Source organism: Coregonus lavaretus (assembly GCF_964263955.1).
Source record: "Coregonus lavaretus genome assembly, chromosome: 15".
NCBI lineage: Eukaryota > Metazoa > Chordata > Actinopteri > Salmoniformes > Salmonidae > Coregonus > Coregonus lavaretus.
The window spans coordinates 22,175,501-22,200,342 of record NC_140002.1 but is presented as its reverse complement, the minus strand read 5'-3'; the positions used below and the strand labels follow the sequence as shown (position 1 = coordinate 22,200,342).

At 43.7% G+C, this 24,842-nt stretch overlaps 1 protein-coding gene across 1 annotated transcript in view; it reads right to left on the bottom strand.

Annotated features, from left to right (window-relative positions):
• LOC311142401 (protein phosphatase 1E-like) overlaps positions 1–20,901 on the bottom strand; it is a gene marked incomplete at both ends in the record, with an annotated part of 77,460 nt that extends 56,559 nt beyond the window's left edge. The window contains one exon of the mRNA XM_084178048.1: positions 20,720–20,901. Coding sequence (XP_084034174.1) covers positions 20,720–20,901 — 182 coding nt within the window. The remainder of the gene's footprint in view (positions 1–20,719) is intronic.
• Positions 20,902–24,842: the final 3,941 nt, after the last annotated feature.

Here is a 24,842-nt window from a genome sequence, read left to right as displayed (position 1 = left end):
AGTCGTTTGTCAGCTCCACATGGGCCAGCTAGACACATTTCTTAGCCTCTCAAATGACAGAAAGTGGCGCCTGAAAAGGAGAAACGTTCACAACCTGTGCAACTTATCGCGTGCATTTGTACCGTAGGGATGGTGTGCATCTGGCGGATGAGGTCAACAACGTATTCCTTGAGAGTTTGAGAGCTGGTCTCTCCATGTTCTCGCCTCCATAGTAGCAAGACGGGAGCACTAGTACACGTCACACTCCCTGTCCCTTGCCACTCAACAATGCCCAACGAATCCAAAGGCTCTTTTACGAGACACCTAATAAATGAAAATAAGCACACACTGTGCGTATGTGTCCGGAAAGGTAGGGGGGAGTCAAAAACTATACACAAAAGAGAACTGTCAAAATATCCCCTGTGTTCGGTGAACCCAGGACCTTCAAATCCCAGGGTGGTGACGCCAACCATTATGCTATGAACCCAGTTATAGATAGGTCAACTTGACACTATTTAAATGGACAGTCTGGTGATGACAGCACGCGTTCGTTCCAAAATGTTTTTCTTCATTCACTCAGTACTGAGTGAACGTTTATTTATCTTGCTTGGTTAAAAAAATTGTCTAAAACAGTTGATGTGTTCAAAACTGTTTTCTTTAATCACATAGCTAACCAAGTTTGCAAGCATGGGGTTGTATTTTGAATGAGCACAGGTCGAGCAAGCAAGCAATGATCATTATGATGTTGTTGCTGTTTTATCTGGATGCTTCGTGTGCAACCCGCACACCTGCTACTTTATACTTGTGGATGGCGACTTCAGGTTTTCGGGAACACATTGAAAAGTAACTTGATACTGTTTAAAAAAAAATGTATTTTACCTTTATTTAACCAGGTAAGCCAGTTGAGAACAAGTTCTCATTTACAACTGCGACCTGGCCAAGATAAAGCAAAGCAGTGCGATAAAAACAACAACAACACAGAGTTACATATGGAATAAACAAACAAAAAACGTACAGTCAATAACACAATAGAAAATCTATATACAGTGTGTGCAAATGTAGTAAGTTATGGAGGTAAGGCAATAAATAGGCCATAGTGCAAAATAATTACAATTAAGTATTAACACTGGAGTGATAGATGTGCAGAAGATGATGTGCAAATAGAGATACTGGGGTGCAAATGAGCAAAATAAATAACAATGTAAATAACAATATGGGGATGAGGTAGTTGGGTGGGCTAATTACAGATGGGCTGTGTACAGGTGCAGTGATCGGTAAACTGCTCTGACAACTGATGCTTAAAGTTAGTGAGGGAGATAAGTGTCTCCAGCTTCAGAGTTTTTACAGTTCGTTCCAGTCAATTTGCAGCAGAGAACTGTAAGGAATGGCGGCCAAAGGCGGTGTTGGCTTTGGGGATGACCAGTGAGTGGGGAGAACAAGTATTTGATACACTGCCGATTTTGCAGGTTTTCCTACTTACAAAGCATGTAGAGGTCTGTAATTTTTATCATAGGTACACTTCAACTGTGAGAGACAGAATCTAAAACAAAAATTCAAAAAATCATATTGTATGATTTGTAAGTAATTAATTTGCATTGTATTGCATGACATAAGTATTTGATCACCTACCAACCAGTAAGAATTCCGGCTCTCACAGACCTGTTAGTTTTTCTTTAAGAAGCCCTCCTGTTCTCCACTCATTACCTGTATTAACTGCACCTGTTTGAACTCGTTACCTGTATAAAAGACACCTGTCCACACACTCAATTAAACAGACTCCAACTTCTCCACAATGGCCAAGACCAGAGAGCTGTGTAAGGACATCAGGGATAAAATTGTAGACCTGCACAAGGCTGGGATGGGCTACAGGACAATAGGCAAGCAGCTTGGTGAGAAGGCAACAACTGTTGGCGCAATTATTAGAAAATGGAAGAAGTTCAAGATGACGGTCAATCACCCTCGGTCTGGGGCTCCATGCAAGATCTCACCTCGTGGGGCATCAATGATCATGAGGAAGGTGAGGGATCAGCCCAGAACTACACAGCAGGACCTGGTCAATGACCTGAAGAGAGCTGGGACCACAGTCTCAAAGAACCATTAGTAACACACTACGCCGTCATGGATTAAAATCCTGCAGCACACGCAAGGTCCCCCTGCTTAAGCCAGCGCATGTCCAGGCCCGTCTGAAATTTGCCAATGACCACCTAGATGATCCAGAGGAGGAATGGGAGAAGGTCATGTGGTCTGATGAGACAAAAATATAGCTTTTTGGTCTAAACTCCACTCGCCGTGTTTGGAGGAAGAAGAAGGATGAGTACAACCCCAAGAACACCATCTCAACCGTGAAGCATGGAGGTGGAAACATCATTCTTTGGGGATGCTTTTCTGCAAAGGGGACAGGACGACTGCACTGTATTGAGGGGAGGATGGATGGGGCCATGTATCGCGAGATCTTGGCCAACAACCTCCTTCCCTCAGTAAGAGCATTGAAGATGGGTCGTGGCTGGGTCTTTCAGCATGACAACGACCTGAAACACACAGCCAGGGCAACTAAGGAGTGGCTCCGTAAGAGGCATCTCAAGGTCCTGGAGTGGCCTAGCCAGTCTCCAGACCTGAACCCAATAGAAAATCTTTGGAGGGAGCTGAAAGTCCGTATTGCCCAGCGACAGCCCCCAAACCTGAAGGATCTGGAGAAGGTCTGTATGGAGGAGTGGGCCAAAATCCCTGCTGCAGTGTGTGCAAACCTGGTCAAGACCTACAGGAAACGTATGATCACTGTAATTGCAAACAAAGGTTTCTGTACCAAATATTAAGTTCTGCTTTTCTGATGTATCAAATACTTATGTCATGCAATAAAATGCAAATGAAGTACTTAAAAATCATACCAATGTGATTTTCTGGATTTTTGTTTTAGATTCCGTCTCTCACAGTTGAAGTGTACCTATGATAAAAATTACAGACCTCTACATGCTTTGTAAGTAGGAAAACCTGCAAAATCGGCAGTGTATCAAATCTCCCCACTGTACCTGCTGGAACGCATACTACGGGTGGGTGTTGCTATGGTGACCAATGATCTAAGATAAGGCGGGGATTTGCCTAGAAGTGATTTATAGATGACCTGGAGCCAGTGGGTTTGGCGACGAATATGTAGTGAGGGCCAGCCAACGAGAGCGTACAGGTCACCATGGTGGGTAGTATATGGGGCTTTGGTGACAAAACGGATGGCACTGTGATAGACTACATCCAATTTGCTGAGTAGAGTGTTGGAAGCTATTTTGTAAATGACATCGCCGAAGTCAAGGATCGGTAGGATAGTCAGTTTTACGAGGGCATGTTTGGCAGCATGAGTGAAGGAGGCTTTGTTGCGAAATAGGAAGCCAATTCTAGATTTACTTTGGATTGGAGATGCTTAATGTGAGTCTGGAAGGAGAGTTTACGGTCTAACCAGACACCTAGGTATTTGTAGTTGTCCACATATTCTAAGTCAGACCCGCCGAGAGTAGTGATTCTAGTCGGGCGGGCGGGTGCAAGCAGCATTCGATTGAAGAGCATGCATTTAGTTTTACTAGCGTTTAAGAGCAGTTGGAGGCCACGGAAGGAGTGTTGTATGGCATTGAAGCTTGTTTGGAGGTTTGTTAACACAGTGTCCTGTGAAGGGCCAGATGTATACAAAATGGTGTCGTCTGCGTAGAGGTGGATCGGAGAGTCACCAGCAGCAAGAGCGACATCATTGATATACACAGAGAATAGTCGGCCCGAGAATTTAACCCTGTGGCACCCCCATAGAGACTGCCAGAGGTCCAGACAACAGGCCCTCCGATTTGACACATTGAACTCTATCTGAGAAGTAGTTGGTTAACCAGGCGAGGCAGTCATTTGAGAAACCAAGGCTATTTAGTCTGCCAATAAGAATGCGGTGATTGACAGAGTTAAAAGCCTTGGCCAGGTCGATGAAGACGGCTGCACAGTACAATCTTTTATCGATTGCGGTTATTATATCGTTTAGGACCTTGAGCGTGGCTGAGGTACACCCATGACCAGCTCGGAAACCAGATTGCATAGCGGAGAAGGTACGGTGGGATTCGAAATGGTCGGTGATCTGTTTGTTAACTAGGCTTTCAAATACTTTCGAAAGGCAGGGCAAGATGGATATAGTTCTGTAACAGTTTGGATCTAGAGTGTCATCCCCTTTGAAAAGGGGGATGACCGCGGCAGCTTTCCAATCTCTGGGGATCTCAGACGATATGAAAGAGAGGTTGAACAGGCTAGTAATAGGGGTTGCGACAATTTCGGCGGCTAATTTTAGAAAGAAAGGGTCCAGATTGTCTAGCCCAGCTGATTTGTAGGGGTCCAGATTTAGCAGCTCTTTCAGGAAATCAGCCATCTGAATTTGGGTGAAGGAGAAGCGGGGGGGGCATGGGCAAGTTGCAGCGGAGGGTGCAGAGCTGGTGGCCGGGGTAGGGGTAGCCAGGTGGAAAGCATGGCCAGCCGTAGCAAAATGCTTATTGAAATTCTTGATTATCGTAGATTTATCGGTGGTGGGTAGCTGGGAGGAGGTGCTCTTATTCTCTATGGACTTTACAGTGTCCCAAAACTTTTTGGAGTTAGTGCTACAGGATGCACATTTCTGTTTGAAAAAGCTAGCCTTTGCTTTCCTAACTGATTGTGTATATTGGTTCCTGACTTCCCTGAAAAGTTGCATATCGCTGGGGCTGTTCGATGCTAATGCAGTACGCCACAGGAGGTTTTTGTGCTGTTCAAGGGCAGTCAAGTCTGGGGTGAACCAGGGGCTATATCTGTTCTTAGTTCTTAATTTTTTGAATGGGGCATGCTTATTTAAGATGGAGAGGAAAGCACTTTTGAAAAACATCCAGGCATCCTCTACTGACGGAATGAGGTCAATATCCATCCAGGATACCCGAGCCTGGTCAATTAGGAAGGCCTGCTCGCTGAAGTGTTTTAGGGAGCGTTTGACAGTGATGAGGGGTGGTCGTTTGACCGCAGACCCATTACGGACGCATGCAATGAGGCAGTGATCGCTGAGATCCTGGTTGAAGACAGTGGAGGTGTATTTAGAGGGTAAATTAGTCAGGATGACATCTATGAGGGTGCCCATGTTTACAGATTTAGGGTTGTACCTGGTAGATTCCTTGATAATTTGTGTGCGATTGAGGGCATCTAGTTTAGATTGTAGGACGGCCGGGGTGTTAAGCATATCCCAGTTTAGGTCACCAAGCAGTACGAACTCTGAGGATAGATGGGGGGCAAGCAATTCACATATGGTGTCCAGGGCACAACTGGGGGCTGAGGGGGGTCTGTAGCAAGCGGCAACAGTGACAGACTTATTTCTGGAATGGTGGATTTTTAGAAGTAGAAGCTCAAACTGTTTGGGCAAAGACCTCGATAGTATGATAGAGCTTTGCAGGCTATCTCTACAGTAGATTGCAACTCCGCCCCCTTTGGCAGTTCTATCTAGATGGAAAATGTTGTAGTTCGGAATGGACATTTCTGAATTTTTGGTGGCCTTCCTAAGCTAAGATTCAGACACTGCTAGAACATCAGGGTTGGCAGAGTGTGCTAACGCAGTGAATAACTCAAACTTGGGGAGGAGACTTCTGATGTTAACATGCAAGAAACCAATGCTTTTACGGTTACAGAAGTCAACAAATGATAGCGCCTGGGGGGTAGGAGTGATACTGGGGGCTACAGGGGTTAACCTCTACATCACCAGAGGAACAGAGGTGGAATAGAATAAGGATACAGCTAAAGGCTTTAAGAACTGGTCTGCTAGTGCGTTGGGTACAGAGAAAGGGGGCAGATTTCCGGGCGTTGTAGAATAGATTCAGGGCATTATGTACAGACAAGGATATGGAAGGATATGAGTACAGTGGACGTACACCTAAGCATTGGGTAACTATGAAAGAGATAGCATCACTGGAGGTACCGATTGAGCCGGTCTCCGCGAGTATGGGGGGTGGGACAAAGGAGCTCTCTGAGGCTTGTTGAGCTGAACTTGGGGCTCTACAGTGAAATTGTATAATAAGAACTAACCAAAACAGCAATAGGCTAGGCATATTGACATGGGAGAGAGGCATAACGCAATCACAGGTGTTATTCAAGAGGGCTAAGACAACAACTGGTAATGGCGACGAAAGTTTGGGCTGAGGCTAAACAGATAAACAGGATGGGGTACCGTGTAAAGGAACAGTCCAGCAGGCATTAGCTGTGTAGCTGAGTGATCATAAGGTCCAGTGAACAGCACTAAGTAAGTCCGGGAGCAGATCGTAGGCTGCTAAAGTACAGGCGAGCAGGAGGCACGGCTGTTGATTGTGCGTGCTAGCGGGCCGGGGCTAGCAGATGGATCTTCGTGGTCGTTGCAACGGAAAGCCTGTTGAAACCACATCAGACGATTACGTCGGCAGACCAGACATGATGGATCGGCGGGGCTCCGTGTCGACACTAGGAGGTTCCGTCAGGTTGACAGAGAGGTAGATAGCTGGGAGATGGGCCTGGCTCGAGGCTAGCTCAAGGCTAACTGGTACGTCGAGAAGTGGATATTAGCCAACAACAGCCATTAGGTTGCAGCTAGCTAGTTGCGATGGTCCGGTGTTAAGGTCCAGTGATTCAGTGACTCCGGCAGAAAATCCGATATGCTCTGGGTCGATAGCACGCTGTGCAGACTGGCCGATAATTGTCCAGGCTAGAGCTGGCTGGTAGGTAGTGCAGGCCACGGACAGTGGTGAAGACACTAACGGTGGATAATAGCAAGTAGCTAGTTAGCTGGCTAGCTGGCTAGTTTCAGCCGTAGGTCCTTGATAAAAATAAATAAATAATAGAATCCGTTCCACATTGGGTGAGGCGGGTTGCAGGAAAGTATATTTAGTTAAAGGATGGAAAGTGAGATAGAGAAATATATACGAATAAAAGACAAAAAAACTTTAAAAAACTGGCTATTTACACGAGGACACAACACAATACACGACTGCACTACTACGCCATCTTGGATATCCTGTGTTGATCAGTCAGCGCAAATTTGGATTATAATGACAAGAAGAAAATTGCATTGACAGTGGAGGGAGCGTACTGATTACACGCAAGTGTCCAGGTCAGCAGTTTACACAGATGACTTCAGTCATATGAAAAACCTTCCATAGCAAAATATACCTAGCTAGCTAGCCTTCCTTTTGCTTCTCATCTAACTGGTGTTAGCTAGCTAGCTACAACTGCTAGCCTTCTACGAGCTAACTGCTACTGTTGTGCATCAACCGAGTTGAACCCGGTTTTAGAACTCAGATTCAGCTGAAAATATGTTAGCATTGTCTGAAATGCTACAAAAAGGTGGCACATCGTTGGTTTATATTGGGCAGAAATGTGCACGTGAGAGCGGTAAATTGTGAATTTAATTAAACCTGTTGCCCCTACAAACAAATTCAGTCTAATGGTCACCTCAGTGATATTAAATCCTTAGATTAGGGCCGAATGAATTGATTTCAATTGACGGATCTCCTTATATGAACTTTAACTCAGTAAATTCATCCGCTGCCATCACCTTGTGTTTCAGCATTATAATGCACGGCCCCAAGTTCGCAAAGATCTACACACAATTCCTGGAAGCTGAAAATGTCCCAGTTCTTCCATGGCCTGCATACTCACCAGACATGTTGCCCATTGAGCACGTTTGGGATGCTCTGGAGCGACGTGTACGACAGTATGTTCCAGTTCCTGCCAATATCCAGCAACTTCGCACAGCCATTGAATAGGAGTGGGACAACATTCCACAGGCCACAATCAACAGCCTGATCAACTCTATGCGAAGGAGATGTGTCGTGCTGCATGAGGCAAATGGTGGTCACACCAGATACTGACAGGTTTTCTTAGCAATTTTCTGGTGCCATTCAACAATATGGCATGCTTCAAATTCAAATACTTCCGTCTTCATGCACGATCGGGAGTTTTCCATAGGAATATGTGGATGACGTCAGCGCTATCACTATCTACTGGTTTTAATGTCTATGGCAGAGAGAGGCACAGAGTCAGAGACCTCCAGTGGTCTGAAAAAGAGAACACAGCTCCCTTTGGGCAGAGGGACACTTCTCTAGGAGCTACGACACAGCAGACAAAAATATCTCACCCCAGACTCATTGATAACCCCAATCCTCCATGGAGACAGAAGGTATGAACCCAAACCAAGTCCTAATTAATAATCGGCCTCTGAGGAAAAATATAATTCATGGCAGTACATATACAGTCAGCAGAGAACACCTTCACTGATTTGTAAGTAATGACTTGTGAATCCTTGCGGAGCCCTTTTCTCTGGCTCACTGTAGCCCTTGTTTAGCCTAGTGGGTCATTTTAAATTGAGCAGCATCGATTGCAAGTGCAAAAAACAGTTAATTCTGCCTTTGGCTACAAAGGAAACGGGCATTGAGGAGATGTGTTCACTTCTACCACCTGTTTCCTGGGCAAGTCATGACTAGGATTCAACAGGCCTGAACTGCTGTGCCTGTGCACAGTATCTATTTTTTAAAGAAGGATATAGAAAAACTGTGTTATAGCATACTAAGAACACATAAGATCTTGTTGATTGGGCAACATTGCTGAACTCATGCTATGGGTCAAGGTATGACATAGCCTAGCATGACCACTAGTGCTTCATTGCTTTGATTTATCACTCCCATTAAGCAATGCATCTGCCTTAATTGGAAAAGAGTGTAGTGGAGATAAACCCTGGTTGTAAATCATGGGTACTAATGACCTCCCTCTGCTGAGGTAATGTGTCGTGATCTCACCCTATTGATTTGTGGTTTGTTGAGATCAAATGTTTTGGTCGCTTTTATCCACCAATTCTCACTGGGATCAAGTTTCAACAATTCATCTGGACTTCTCTAGCGCCCCAGTCTGTAAGTAAGTAGGTCTATAAGTCTATCAGTAAAACTTGAGGGTCATTTAGGGGTCTAAATCAATTCAATGACTCTATAAGCAAAAATCAAAAATTACAGTCCAATAAGTCTATTGGGGGTTGCATGTGGTGTACTAAATATGCTACCGCATCGACAGTAAATCTTGCTAGCAGAACACTGGTACATTTATGTAACACAGCATTAACTGCTAGACACAACAAAATAGCAATTCTAGACACAACTCATTGTCTTTTATCCTGTGTCTCGTCTCCAGTGGCGATTTTAGCATGTCAATCTTGGTGGGGCAAACTGAACATTTATTTTTTAGATGCATGCCAGCAAAGCCACTACACAACACAACACAAAACAATACATTAATTGCACTATAACAGTGACAAATGGTGCCCACAAACTGTTAGGGCCTACATAAAGCTGTCCCAACAGCAGGGCTTATCTTTCAGCACCATGGAGTGAATCCTTACCAACGCTACACCTGGCTATCAGCAGAGCCTTGTCTGGCAGCGAAACAGTTCATTCAGCCTCATTTACTGCCTTTTAAAAAACCATAGCTGATATGGCTGACTTGCTTAAACAAATGTGGTTACTACTGACTCCTTGTGGATTTGTGTAAGTCGATAAGAACCGCAATCTACTTCAATAATAACAAACGCCAAAATGAGTTTTGACTTTTGAACCATACACAAACATTATTACATTTATGTTCAGTAAATTCATGTTTATTCTTATATCATTAACACTTAGCTTGAAGTAAAAAGCAAGTGCAAGCAAACGAGCTGCGATGAGGTAGGCCTATTTGTTCAGCACTTTCAAAATGGACACCGACAGAAATTCAGATAGATGTTAGTTCAGATAAATTCAGCAAGATGTTGAGGCCTTAACTTTACTCTTCTTTAAGTCACCACACAGAGAGAGAGAGAGAGAGAGTATTTTATTCGGCCTATGTGGTCTAAAAATGAAGGAAATACAATCATGAGGATCCACTTTTATATACAATATACCGACGCACAGACAGCGCATTGCACAAAACAATACAACCCTCGCAATATCAACTGGAATTACATGGGTCTATTACTGAACCTTTTGTTGAAAACAAATATTTGAATGGGTAGAGACAAACATGGTTACAGACCCAACAATATTATATAGTATATCCTCCTTGTCAAGAAAAGCACATGAGCTAATTATAATACACAAAGTAAGCAAAACAATTAAAATCATTCCAACATTGCCTAAAATGATGAATAAGATACTAATGAGATAGGCCTATTGCTTACATAGGTCTATAACAGTTGAGATGTACAAACTATGGCATAAGGGAACGATGAACGGATAAGAGGCAATCCATCATTTTGATTAAGACATTAATGAGAGCGCTAAGATGTCATCAAACTTGGCATTCTCTGGATTTATGGTTCTTTCAAAACAACTGGGAACTCTGAAAAAAACAAGGTCGAATCATGACGTCAGTGATCTTCAGGTCGGAGCTCTAGAAAGAGGCCAGAGTTCCCGACTTGGAAACCCGACTTGGATGACCGTTCAAAATATATTTTCCCAGTCGCAGCTCGTTTTTTTCCCAGTTCCCAGTTGTCTTGAACTCACTGAAGTCTGAGATTTCCCAGTTCAGAGTTTCTAGTTGTTTTGAACACGGCAGAAGTCATGCTGGATTGACAGCATGGCCAATGTATTCAACCTTTTCTGTCAAATGGTGTTGCGTGTGAATGTCTATCCTTTTAAGCTTGGAAAAGAGACCCTTTCAGACAGATGTTTTAAATCCTTAAACCCAGACTTGGACCACACACAATCTCCCCCGAATAGCAGACAGGGGTAGCAAAATAGTGATTGCTTTGCAGCGCTTGCAGTTAGCCACTGATTCCTTCCAAACCACTCATTGTTGAATTTGCGATTTCCGACTTGTTGTGTAATGTTTATGTCCAATGGCTGATGAGCACCGATACATTTTATCTATAATTTATCTTTATATGACGAGGATTGAAAAGGATTTGCCAGTAGATTGTCGACGTGATTCATGATGATGACTGCTTGTCTAGCTTGCTAGCTAAGATTTTGAAAGTATGATGTTGACATGATCAGTCCAATCAAAGCTACGGTAGATATAACGTGATATGATGTCATTTTATCTGTGGCCAATGACCTTGAGCCTTCTTAGATGAGCACTTCTAATGTAAATCTATGGCATCACCCAAGGGGGCTTGAACTGCCTAGCTCTTCCTGCCTATAGATTCTGCAGTGACGTAGTGTCCCCATAAGTGACAGTACACTGAGCCAATCACGGCGCAACTAGAGAAGATTACCAATGCCTACGCTCTGTATTGTCCGCTGGCTTGCCCCTACACCACAGAAAGCACTGCGAGCTAGGCTGAAACACCTGCATTTTGGAGCTGCCTTACTTATGAAAGCAAGAAAGAGACCATGTTTGTATGCGGCTTTATTCACTCAATAAATGTTTTTTTTTAAATTGTTTGCCAACTGATATGTGACAAAAATTATTGCCAAAATAACATGCAAAACAGGCAAAACAGGTGGGCATCAAAACAGGTGGGGCTCTTACCTGCCCTGAATGACGGATCGCCACTGCTCATCTCGAGATGTATGACAAACGTGGGAGGCTGACGGATTCCTTCTTTCTCTCTAAACCAGAAGCCTGCAATGTGTCTACTGTAAAATCTCCATCTAATTATTTTGTGTGTGTGTGTGTTTTGGGAGCAGCTGCTGTCAATGTTGATGAAGAACAATCACGCTCTAATTCGATGAAAAAAGCTCTTAACCAGATTTTGGCTTGACACAAAAGACAAACAGGACAATTTCAACAGGGCGCGCTTGTGCATAAATAAATTATTTGTTTTCATGTAAAGCAACACTCTTTGGCGTGAGAGCTGAAAAATTAGTGGAATTGATCATTCGGAACAGAGCATCTCATCTGTCTTTTGTGTGAGATGGACAAATTGTGTTATTAATCCTGAACAACTGCAAGATTGCACTAACAACATTGTAATTACATTGTAGTTATTAAGATGTGAATGGAAATCAACGCTTGATCCAGTACAACTCTGCAACGCTGTGGTAGTCCTTAGGACTGAGGCACTTTGGGTGTGGGAACAGATGACCCCCTCTCTTCCTGTTGCGGTATGAATGAGAAGATGTGGGGAGACGAGTGTGAAACATGCAAATGTCTCCCCTGCTCTTTTGACATCCAATCCGGTCGCACAGCAGTGCTCATTAACGCAGCGTCAGCTGCAGCGCTTCCGACACCACACACTGTTCCTCCAGCAGTGTGTGTGTGTGTGTGTGTGTGTGTGCGTGGTTGTTTACAGCTGTGTGAGATGCGCATGTTTAATTAGGTTTAGGAGAGCTCTCCTCTCTCAATTACTGTCCATCAGCCCTCCCAGTGGGGGTACGGGGGACAGCAGGAGACGAGGGAGTGGAGGGAATGGGGGAAGGAGGGAGTGAAGAAGGGAGGAGGCTTAGGCTCAATCCCAATACCCCCCCCCCCCCACCCCACCCCAGCCCTCCGTTTTGCACGATCCCGCAAGCCCCATCAGGTCGGAGTGGTATCCATTCAACTTTGAGCGAGGCGTAGTGCCTTTTCAGCCTTCTAGTTGGCCCTCCAAACGAAGCGAATCGAGATGCAGATTTTCTATCAAGTGTTTCCCAAAACTCCCATGAAGCTCTGCGAACCAACCCCGGAGAGTTTCTTCTAGAATAATGGCTGACAAGAATAGTAGGATGGAAGCAAATGTTAGTAATTATAACTCGAAAACAACGAGGAGGGCTAAGGGAGGGTATTGGGATTGAAACCAAGTCATGGATCTCCTCCATCCATCCCTCCCTCTATTGTTACCAGTGGCGTGTATTCATGGCTGCCAAGGGAAGCCAGGCTTCCCCCAAAAATTTACCAATCATAATTTTCCTTCTATTCGCAAGAGGCTGAATATATCTCACAGGAGAAAGCATCCAAGCGAGCAAAACAGCACCCCTCTGTCTCTCTACGTGTAGGCCATCTATCTGATACTGTCTGGTCCAAACGAGTATGACATTGTTCCCGCCCGTAGCATTGAAGGCAAGGGAAGCCAGCGAGCATCTGGCCTCACTTGACAAAAAAAGTATACAAAATTAGCCAATCAGCGTTGAGCTAAACTGAGCGAGCTCAACTGTGAATGGTCCTTGTCAAGGGAATCTAGTTTAGATTTGGCGTCACTCCTATCAAATCCCATTGAGAGCATACATCATTGACAGAAAAACTTGAATTGTTGCATCTCATTGTGTTGTTGTCCTCCCCGTGGCTAGCTAGCCAGCTAGCTAAAACTGGCCCTTTCCTAAATTAGCCATGGATGGAGATAGGGATTTAGACTTGTAGTTTTACTTAATTCTCCGGACTGGCCAATGATCATAACGGCAATTCTGATCCAACCATTAATTCATACATTGTTGTACCCCTGGCCTGAGAAGATGGAAGTTCAATACGTAGCTAGATGTAGAAGGCTAATGTTAACTAGCTAAAGTTGTCCATGAATGGAAGTTAGGCTAGCGAGCAAGCATTTTAGCCAGTTAGCCTAGGACAACAACAAATAAAAGCATGTACTGTATGACAGAGTGATAGACCGTTTCGTCAACATGAAAGAGAGGAGGATAGCATTGGCGTAGGGTGAGTCAAGATGCTTTTCTACTTGCACGAACGCGCACGCATGCACACACACGCACAGAAATCATAAACATGGACAGCCACATCATACTTAGCTTACGTTGTTTGGACTAAATCGTTTTTGGTATCTTTTAGTTGTCACTGTATTAGACTAAGCAGAGGTGATTTGATGATGTTGAAATGTTAAAGTTGAAATGGTGCTGGAATAGTGGAGGGAGCTCCTGTTTTCTTTGCGACTTGAGGTAACTCTCTGTGGTTCTAAATCAATAGTTGTTTAGTGGTCCGAAAATGTCTGAAATATTAACTTGCTTGACCATGCTGTAGGTCATGTAACTGTCTGTTACTGTACATGCAATATCCTCTACAGGATCGGCGTCCCTAGAATGGCGTTGTAAACAACAGCCAACTTTCCGGGACATAGACATCTCTTAAATGGGCAGAAAGCTTAAATACTTCTTAATCTAACTGCACTGTCCAATTTACAGCAGCTATTACAGCAAAAAAAAATACCATGCTATTGTTTGAGGATAGTGCACAACCAAAATTTAGCATAATTTAGCATAGTTTTGTTTAATAAAATCAATTTTTATATTCAAATGTAGGACCTGGGTTCTACAGTTTGACCCCCTGCTGTCTCTGGTTCCCCCCCAGCCATCTAGATGTGTGAAGGTTAGTGTATTTTCTGTAGGGAAGCTAATGATCCATCATGTATGACATTCCTGGGAGTTTGTAAACTTACATTTTTTATTACCATAGCATTTTTGTATGTTCTCTATAGTTATGTACTTGAAAATGTATAAATCTACCAATTCGGAACATTTGGGAAAACTCCTGGCAGACAAGATACAAAATATTGTGTAGTGATGTAATCCTTCACTGGATCAGTCTGAAACTTTGCACACACAATGCTGCCATTTTGTCGACAAAATCTAAATTACACTATCTGGCCTTTCTCTTTACATTTTAGTCATTTAAGCAGACGCACTTATACAGATCGACTTACAGTTAGTGAGTGCATACATTTGGTCCCCCGTGGGAAACGAACCCACAACCCTGGCGTTGCAAACGCCATGCTCTACCAACTGAGCTACACGGGACTCTTGCATTTCAAAGATGATGAAGAAAAAAAAAGAAAAAAAATGAATGTTTTTTTTCTTTGTATTATCTTTTACCAGATCTAATGTGTCATATTCTCCTACATTAATTTCACATTTCCACAAACTTCAAAGTGTTTCCTTTCAAATTATATCAAGAATATGCATATCCTTGCTTCAGGTCCTGAGCTACAGGTAGTTAGATTTGGGTATTCTCATTTTATGCGAAAATTGAAAAAAAGGCTACGATCCATAACAGGATATGCTTTGTGGACTTCACTGGACAGAGGTTGCTATCCAGTTTTGTGATAAAACAAATGTGTGGTTGAATTTATTCTGCCACTATGTCTTCTTATTGTCTCTGCCTTTACGCCTATAGAGTGGGGGGAAAAAGTATTTAGTCAGCCACCAATTGTGCAAGTTCTCCCACTTAAAAAGATGAGAGAGGCCTGTAATTTTCATCATAGGTACACGTCAACTATGACAGACAAAATGAGAAAAAATAATCAAGAAAATCACATTGTAGGATTTTTTATGAATTTATTTGCAAATCATGGTGGAAAATAAGTATTTGGTCAATAACAAAAGTTTCTCAATACTTTGTTATATACCCTTTGTTGGCAATGACACAGGTCAAACGTTTTCTGTAAGTCTTCACAAGGTTTTCACACACTGTTGCTGGTATTTTGGCCCATTCCTCCATGCAGATCTCCTCTAGAGCAGTGATGTTTTGGGGCTGTCGCTGGGCAACACAGACTTTCAACTCCCTCCAAAGATTTTCTATGGGGTTGAGATCTGGAGACTGGCTAGGCCACTCCAGGACCTTGAAATGCTTCTTACGAAGCCACTCCTTCGTTGCCCGGGCGGTGTGTTTGGGATCATTGTCATGCTGAAAGACCCAGCCACGTTTCATCTTCAATGCCCTTGCTGATGGAAGGAGGTTTTCACTCAAAATCTCACGATACATGGCCCCATTCATTCTTTCCTTTACACGGATCAGACGTCCTGGTCCCTTTGCAGAAAAACAGCCCCAGAGCATGACGTTTCCACTCCCATGCTTCACAGTAGGTATGGTGTTCTTTGGATGCAACTCAGCATTCTTTGTCCTCCAAACACGACGAGTTGAGTTTTTACCAAAAAGTCATCTGACCATATGACATTCTCCCAATCCTCTTCTGGATCATCCAAATGCACTCTAGCAAACTTCAGACGGGCCTGGACATGTACTGGCTTAAGCAGGGGGACACGTCTGGCACTGCATGATTTGAGTCCCTGGCGGCGTAGTGTGTTACTGATGGTAGGCTTTGTTACTTTGGTCCCAGCTCTCTGCAGGTCATTCACTAGGTGCCCCCGTGTGGTTCTGGGATTTTTGCTCACCGTTCTTGTGATCATTTTGACCCCACGGGGTGAGATCTTGCGTGGAGCCCCAGATCGAGGGAGATTATCAGTGGTCTTGTATGTCTTCCATTTCCTAATAAATGCTCCCACAGTTGATTTCTTCAAACCAAGCTGCTTACCTATTGCAGATTCAGTCTTCCCAGCCTGGTGCAGGTCTACAATTTTGTTTCTGGTGTCCTTTGACAGCTCTCTGGTCTTGGCCATAGTGGAGTTTGCAGTGTGACTGTTTGAGGTTGTGGACAGGTGTCTTTTATACTGATAACAAGTTCAAACAGGTGCCATTAATACAGGTAACGAGTGGAGGACAGAGGAGCCTCAAAGAAGAAGTTACAGGTCTGTGAGAGCCAGAAATCTTGCTTGTTTGTAGGTGACCAAATACTTATTTTCCACCATAATTTGCAAATAAATTCATTAAAAATCCTACAATGTGATTTTCTGGAAAAAAAAATCTCAATTTGTCTGTCATAGTTGACGTGTACCTATGATGAAAATTACAGGCCTCTCTCATCTTTTTAAGTGGGAGAACTTGCACAATTGGTGGCTGACTAAATACTTTTTTTCCCCACTGTATATCAAGGTCACAAGGCATATGAATTAACAGGTTATAGAGCAAACAACGCAATTATCACAAGACATGAATTGACTACAGCTCAGCGTTCAACACCATAGTGCCCACAAAGCTCATCACTAAGCTAAGGACCCTGGGACTAAACACCTCCCTCTGCGACTGGATCCTGGACTTTCTGACGGGCCACCCCCAGGTGGTAAGGGTAGGTAACAACACATCTGCCACGCTGATCCTCAACACGGGGGCCCCTCAGGGGTGCGTGCTCACTCCCCTCCTGTACTCCCTGTTCACCCATGACTGCATGGCCAGGCACGACTCCAACACCATCATTACATTTGCAGACGACACAACAGTAGGAGGCCTGATCACCGACAACTATGAGACAGCCTATAGGGAGGAGGTCAGAGACCTGGCCGTGTGGTGCCAAGATAACAACCTCTCCCTCAACGTGATCAAGACAAAGGAGATGATTGTGGACTACAGGAAAAGGAGGACCGAGCACGCCCCCATTGTCATTAACGGGGCTGTAGTGAAGCAGGTTGAGAGCTTCAAGTTCTTTGATGTCCACATCACCAACAAACTATCATGGTCCAAACACACCAAGACATTCATGAAGAGGGCACAACAAAGCCTATTCCCCCTCAGGAGACTGAAAAGATTTGGCATGGGTCCTCAGATCCTCAAAAGGTTATACAGCTGCACCATCGAGAGCATCCTGACTGGTTGCATCACTGCCTGGTATGGCAACTGCTCGGCCTCCGACCGCAAGGCACTACAGAGGGTAGTGTGTACGGCCCAGTACATCACTGGGGCCAAGCTTCCTGCCATCCAGGACCTCTATACCAGGCGGTGTCAGAGGAAGGCCCTAAATATTGTCAGACTCCAGCCACCCTAGTCATAGACTGTTCTCTCTGCTACCGCACGGCAAGCAGTACTGGAGCGCCAAGTCTAGGTCCAAAAGGCTTCTTAACAGCTTCTACCCCCAAGCCATAAGACTCCTGAACAGCTAATTAAATGGCTACCGGGACTATTTGCATTGTCAGCCTCTACAGCCGTTCCAACAGAACTAGCTCTCAAAACACTCAAAGAGTGAAGTCAGGCAGTAAGCAATGTCTATCTTTAGCCACCACTGCATATGCGGCAGGTAGCTTAGTGGGTAAGAGCGTTGTGCCAGTAACCGAAAGGTCGCTGGTTCTAATCCCCAAGCTGACTAGGTGAAAAATCTGTCGATGTGCCCTTAAGCAAGGCACTTAACCCCAATTGCTCCTGTAAGTCGCTCTGGATAAGAGCGTCTGCTAAATGACTAAAATGTAAATGTAAATATATGTTGAATTATGCATTGCATATATTGCATAGGCTCCTCCTGTGGTTTTTTTCATCATAATGACGTGGTGGAATTGTGAGGACAAATGAGCCTGCTGACACGTATGCCTGCATCCATTTTGTTCCTCTCTCTCCCACTCCCTAGTCAACAGCCATCATTAAGGGGTGTAAGGAACACCTGACAATTTGAAGCTGGGCGAACTGAGCAGCTTTTCTACCTGCCTTGTCAGATGATGAGGAGATGGTGAAGGCTTCAAACACAAGCCGACTGGGTTTGCAACGCTGAGCTGCTTTCATCATTAGCATTGTTATCAGGTTATTTGTCAGCTGCTCTGACACACACATGTACACACACCACACACACTTCCCAGGAAGTGCACTGTTGTAGGGGGAAAGAGGTGGCCACTCGTTAACGATAACTGAGTGAGGTCTTTGTGTACAGTATTTCAGAAATCCAGACAGACAATAAGCACAGGCTTCCTGTTCGCAAAGCCAAAAGTATTCCTGTCACTTGAATATTTTTTAATCGTGACAATCATCATACCCTACTATTTTTGGTTCAATTCAAAAGTGAGTTTTCATTAAATGTGACATGTACGATAGCGAGCGCAGCCCCATCTCTGTGTCGTGATTCCCTTATCCTCCAGAAGTATCATTACGCGTCAGCCATGACAGTTTGAGAGGTGGGTTGCGTCTCACCCACACACTGAGCCGGCTGATGCTGGGCCAGGTGTTTTCTCTGCCTTTCAAATGTGTGCCTATGATCTCTCAGGCAGGGATGGAAATGTGACAAAATCGTATTCACACTGACGTCATTGCAAACGTACACACACACACAAATCCACATCTGCGTTCATCTCCACCTTTTCAAATACACACATACGCGCACTGTGAGCAACTGGCGCGCACTAACACACACACGCACACAGGGAGAGCAGCAAAGGGGATCTCCACCTCTCTCCCAGGTCTATTATTAGACCTTCAACCCAGAGACAAAATAATCACAAGTTCAGCTGAAACACAACAGAGGCACAGTGTGTGAGAATGTGTGAGAGAATGTGTGAGAATGTGTCTCAATTTGTGCCATATTAAGACATTGCTCTCCTTTAAAAATACTATCATTAGGGCTGCAGGAATGGCACAGTGGGAAACAAATAATCAATCACTATGATAGCTTTAGAGAGGGAACCAGGAACCACTGCAAATATCCACAAGTGGAAATTGTTATTGTGTAATAAATGCATAATATGTGAGTGTTTTCTTCTTATTAGATCAACTTAGGCCTATCCTGGGGTTAATTACATTTCATATCTGTCAATACATGAACACCAGGCCTACTGTAGGTATGGATCTGTTCTGGTAGTATGGGCTCTGGCAGCATCCAGAGCTGTGTGCACATTTGAATAAAACAAACAGTCACAGACAATAAGCTCTTTGTGCAAAGCAGATCTAGCAGACTGATACAACAACTAATCTCAACGCTTCCGTCTCTTCCCAAACACTTGGAATGGGTGGCATTGGCACAACAAGATTAGGTCTTTGAAATGGGGCAGGGGGTGAACATTAAAATACTATTGTATGATATGCAATAGCTTCAGTAAACTACCAGTATGTGGGACACAAAACTCAACATAGCACTTCCAATTCAACATTGAGTTCAGTATTGATTCACTAGCTCTAAGTAAAGTATACACATAGAGCAAACATAATACATTGAAAGCTCACATTTACAAGGTCAATAATTAATTATTTTCAAACACTTGGGTGCCTTTTATAGTAGCAATTAAATGGCTCTATTTTAGACTGGGCTATGTTTGCTTCTTGTAGTGTCGTTTATTGGTGGTGGTGGTGGTGATGTCAAAATTACAAGTATCAAATTGCAATCATCCTCTACACGCTTGAGAAATTCACAATTGTCTTTTAGGTCTCTTCGGTGGTTTGATGTACTATTTATAGATGCGAGTGTGACGTAATATATCTAAAAATGCTCAAACCTTACCACAATTTCATTTACTGTGGAGCCCGCGCCCACCAGCGCAGGTGAGCTGAAGATGGTTGCAAATACACAGAAATGGAGAACAAAAATAGGAAAATCAGGACATGTGAACAAAGTGTGTATAGCGTTACCTCGGTATTGTTGTCATGCCTACGACTAAACTGTATGAATCGGAAAGCATCTCTCATGAGAAAAGCCTGCTATGGTTAATATGAGGAATGCAATAGTTCCTTCCTACGAATGAAATGACCTCGTGCGACGCAAAAAGAGGGGGAATTCACATTAACCGAACTTCGAATAACTGGGATTAAGAATGGAAGGAGAGGAACCGGCGTACAGCTGATCTATTTGAAGTTAGTCTTTCCTCTCTTACATATGTCACAACATAAGCTATCCAATGACGTCGTCGGCAACATGAGAGATGAGGATGTCAGGACATCGCAAATGGCTTCACAGGCTACCCGGCAAAACTGACCCGAGAGCAATTCTGTTGCAATCAATTCCAAATTGCTCACGGAATGTAAAAGGCTGCTTATTTTTTTGGGAACGTTGTAGGCTATATGTAGCTTATATTTTATATTAACTGTGTTTCCGTAAAAACTGTCATGCCAATTATTGTAAAATAGATAGACTAAAGCCGTCAAAATTATAGGTTATGTTCACTTTTATTGACTCCAAATTCCAGACCTATTCTCGTTGAAAATTGTCATGCTAAGGCAAACATAAACTGTTCGTTTAAACTGCATACAAAACAATTTATAAAATCAAATCGGTACTTACTATTTGCACAGGTGCTGAAGACACATATCGAGGCATTCCCCTTCCACTTCGTCCTCCGAGGTGAGGTCCGACAAAGGGCGCATTGGGACAGGGTCGTTCTCCTGGAGTGGTGGCCTCATCTCTCGGAGGAAGAGCTCCAAGAACCTTCGGAAGGTTTTTTCCTCGGTTGCAGAGCCGGCCATCACTTCTCATTCCTGGACAGACAAGAGACAGCACTAGCCGGGCAAGAAGACTACTTCAAATCGCTGGCTGGACTGCTCCCCACTGGTGCGGATTGGGGAACGCGCGCGCGTAAACAAGGCTTTCGCTCAATCACAGAAGAGGGTGGGTGGATGATGATGACGTACAAGAGAGGGGAGGGAATTTTTAGATAAAGGGAGGAAGCGTCAGGTTTGTGACAGGTTCGGTTTACGCGCGCACAACAGTCACCCCGAAAATAAAACCACGAAGTGGTCAATGAGTGTCGAATTTGTTCAACAAACAATGTAATTGCTAATTTGCTACGTGAGGTTTATTTGATCGAATAAATGTGTCGTAATGGTTAGGTTGTTACGAATGCACTGATATAAGTGGACGCACGTGGCATTCCGGCAATTTAGAAAAAAACGACTTTATATTGGACTGTTGTTCACACGCATATCTGCCCTCTCATTGGCTAGAATTGTCCCAACTGATCTCGCCTCCTCCCGCCTGCCTTCCATCTTTGAGCACATGCATTTCCATTGTTAGAGTGGTCACAGGACTATCTTGTCAATATAATAGAGACTGGATGGATTAAATAAACTAAATGCTTTAAAATAAGAATTAAAAGGTGGGCAAGACAATGGAAGACTGAAAAGATTAGGCATGGGTCCTCAGATCCTCAAAAAGTTATACAGCTGCACCATCGAGAGCATCCTGACTGGTTGCATCACCACCTGGTATGGCAACTGCTCGGCCTCCGACCGCAAGGCACTACAGAGGGTAGTGCGTACGGCCCAGTACATCACTTGGGCCAAGCTTCCTGCCATCCAGGACCTCTATACCAGGCGGTGTCAGAGGAAGGCCCTAAAAATTGCCAAAGACACCAGCCACCCTAGTCATAGACTGTTCTCTCTGCTACCACACGGCAAGTGGTACCGGAGCACCAAGTCTAGGTCCAAAAGGCTTCTTAACAGCTTCTACCCCCAAGCCATAAGACTCCTAAACAGCTAATCAACCCGGACTATTTGCATTGAAATTTTTACGCTGCTGCTACTCTCTGTTTATTATCTATGCATAGTCACTTTACCTCTCTGTACATGTACATATTACCTCAAATCCTCGACTAACCTGTGCCACCGCACAGACTCTGTACCGGTACCCCCTGTATATAGCCTTGTTACTGTTATTTTATTGTTACTCTTTAATTATTTGTTATTTTTGTTCTTTTAATTTTATTTACTTCAGTTTATTTCAGTAAATACTTTCTTAACACTTATTTCTCATAAAACTGCATTGTTGGTTAAGGGCTTGTAAGTAAGCATTTCACTGTTGTATTCGGCACATGTAACGAATACAATTTGATTTGATTTGAAATTGCCTTCACTGTGCAGGAACTGTAACAACAAATATCACGTTGTTATGTTACAGCCTTATTCTAAAATTGATTAAATCGTTTTTTCCCCCCTCCTAAATCTACACACAATACCCCATAATGACAAAGCAAAAACTGTAAAAAAATAAATAAATGGAAATATCATATTTACATAAGTATTCTGACCCTTTACTCAGTACTTTGTTGAAGCACCTTTGGCAGCGATTACAGCCTTGAGTCTTCTTGGGTATGACGCTACAAGCTTGCCACACCTATATTTGGGGAGTTTCTTCCATTCTTCTCTGCAGATCCTCTCAAGCGCTGTCAGGTTGGATAGCGAGCACTGGCTGGGCCACTCAAGGACATTCAGAGACTTGTCCCAAAGCCACTCCTGCGTTGTCTTGGCTGTGTGCTTAGGGTTGTTGTCCTGTTGGAAGGTGAACCTTCACCCCAGTCGGAGGTCCTGAGCACTCTGGAGCAGGTTTTCATCAAGGATCTCTCTGTACTTTGCTCCATTCATCTTTCCCTCGAACCTGACTAGTCTCCCAGTCCCTGCCGCTGAAAAACATCCCCACAGCATGATGCTGCCACCACCATGCTTCACCGTAGGGATGGTGCCAGGTTTCCTCCAGACGTGACGCTTGGCATTCAGGCCAAAGAGTTTGATCTTGGTTTCATCAGACCAGAGAATCTTGTTTCTCATGGTCTGAGAGTCCTTTTGGTGACTTTTGGCAAACTCCAAGTGGGCTGTCATGTGCCTTTTACTGAGGAGTGGCTTCCGTCTGGCCACTCTACCATAAAGACCTGATTGGTGGAGCGCTGCAGAGATGGTTGTCCTTCTAGAAGGTTCTCCCATCTCCACAGAGGAACTCTGGAGCTCTGTCAGAGTGACCATCGGGTTCTTGGTCACCTCCCTGACCAAGGACCTTCTCCCCCGATTGCTCAGTTTGGCCGGGCAGCCAGCTCTAGGAAGAGTCTTGGTGGTTCCAAACTTCTTCCATTTAAGAATGATGGAGGCCACTGTGTTCTTGGGGACCTTCAACGCTGCAGAAATGTTTTGGTACCCTTTCCCAGATCTGTGCCTCGACACAATCCTGTCTCTGAGCTCTATGGACAATTCCTTCGACCTCATGGCTTGGTTTTTGCTCTGACATGCACTGTCAATTGTGGGGCCTTATCTATACAGGTGTGTGCCTTTCCAAATCATGTCCAATCAATTTAATTTACCACAGGCGGACTCCAATCAAGTTGTAGAAACATCTCAAGGATGATCAATGGAAACAGGATGCACATGAGCTGAATTTCGAGTCTCATAGCAAAGGGTCTGAATACTTATGTAAAGAAGGTATGTTTCTTTTTTTAAATACATTTGCAAAAAATTCTAAAAACCAGTTTTTGCTTTGTCATTATGGGGTATTGTGTGTAGATTGATGAGGAAAAACATTTATTTAATCTATTTTAGAATAAGGCTGTAACGTAATAAAATGTGTAAAAAGGGAAGGGGTCTGAATACTTTCCGAATGCACTGTATATTTTTTTAAAGACCACATTTTCCCATTTATAAGAAGACATTATCTTTGTGCATACAGAGACATGTTATGACTAATCCAAAATTATATTTTACCAAATATAAAAAGCCTTTCATAGTGTAAAGCTAGAATCCTTAATTGAAACAGTAACAAAGCAGTTTTGGTAAAAAGCTGAGGAATTGGCCCAGAGAAATGTAACCACTCTCAAATTCATAGACAGAGCCATGGATGCAAAGACTGACCATCCATGATATTATAATTTTAGTTTTAACCATGTTTTGAGGCTATACAGTGTTTGTTTAAATGTACATTGTTTACTAACATTGGAGTAAAACAACCTTCATATTTTTGGTTCTGATGGGATACGACAGTTTAACTAAGCTCACGAGGCATGTATAAATTATACTAAACAAAAATATAAACGCAACATGCAACAATTTCTAAGATTTTACTGAGTTCTAGTTCATATAAGGAAATCAGTCAATTTAAATAAATAAATGAGGCCCTAATCTATGGATTTCACATGACTGGAAATACAGATATGCTTCTGTTGGTCACCAGATACCTTTAAACAAAAGTAGGGGTGTGGATCAGAAAAACAGTCAATATATGGTGTGACCACCATTTGCTTCATGCAGCGCTACACATCTCCTTTGCATAGAGGTGATCAGGCTGTTGATTGTGGCCTGTGGAATGTTGTCCCACTCCTCTTCAATGGCTGTGCGAAGTTGCTGGATATTGGTGGGAACTGGAACACGCTGTCATACATGTCGATCCAGAGCATCCCAAACATGCTCAATGGGTAACATGTCTGGTGAGTATGCAGGCCATGGAAGAACTGGGACATTTTCAGCTTCCAGGAATTGTGTACAGATCCTTGCAACAAGGGGCCATCCATTATCATGCTGAAACATGGCACGACAATGGGCCTCAGGATCTCGTCACGGTTTCTCTGTGCATTCAAATTGCCATCAATAAAATGCAATTGTGTTCGTTGTCAGTAGCTTATGCCTGGCAATACTATAACCCCACCATCACG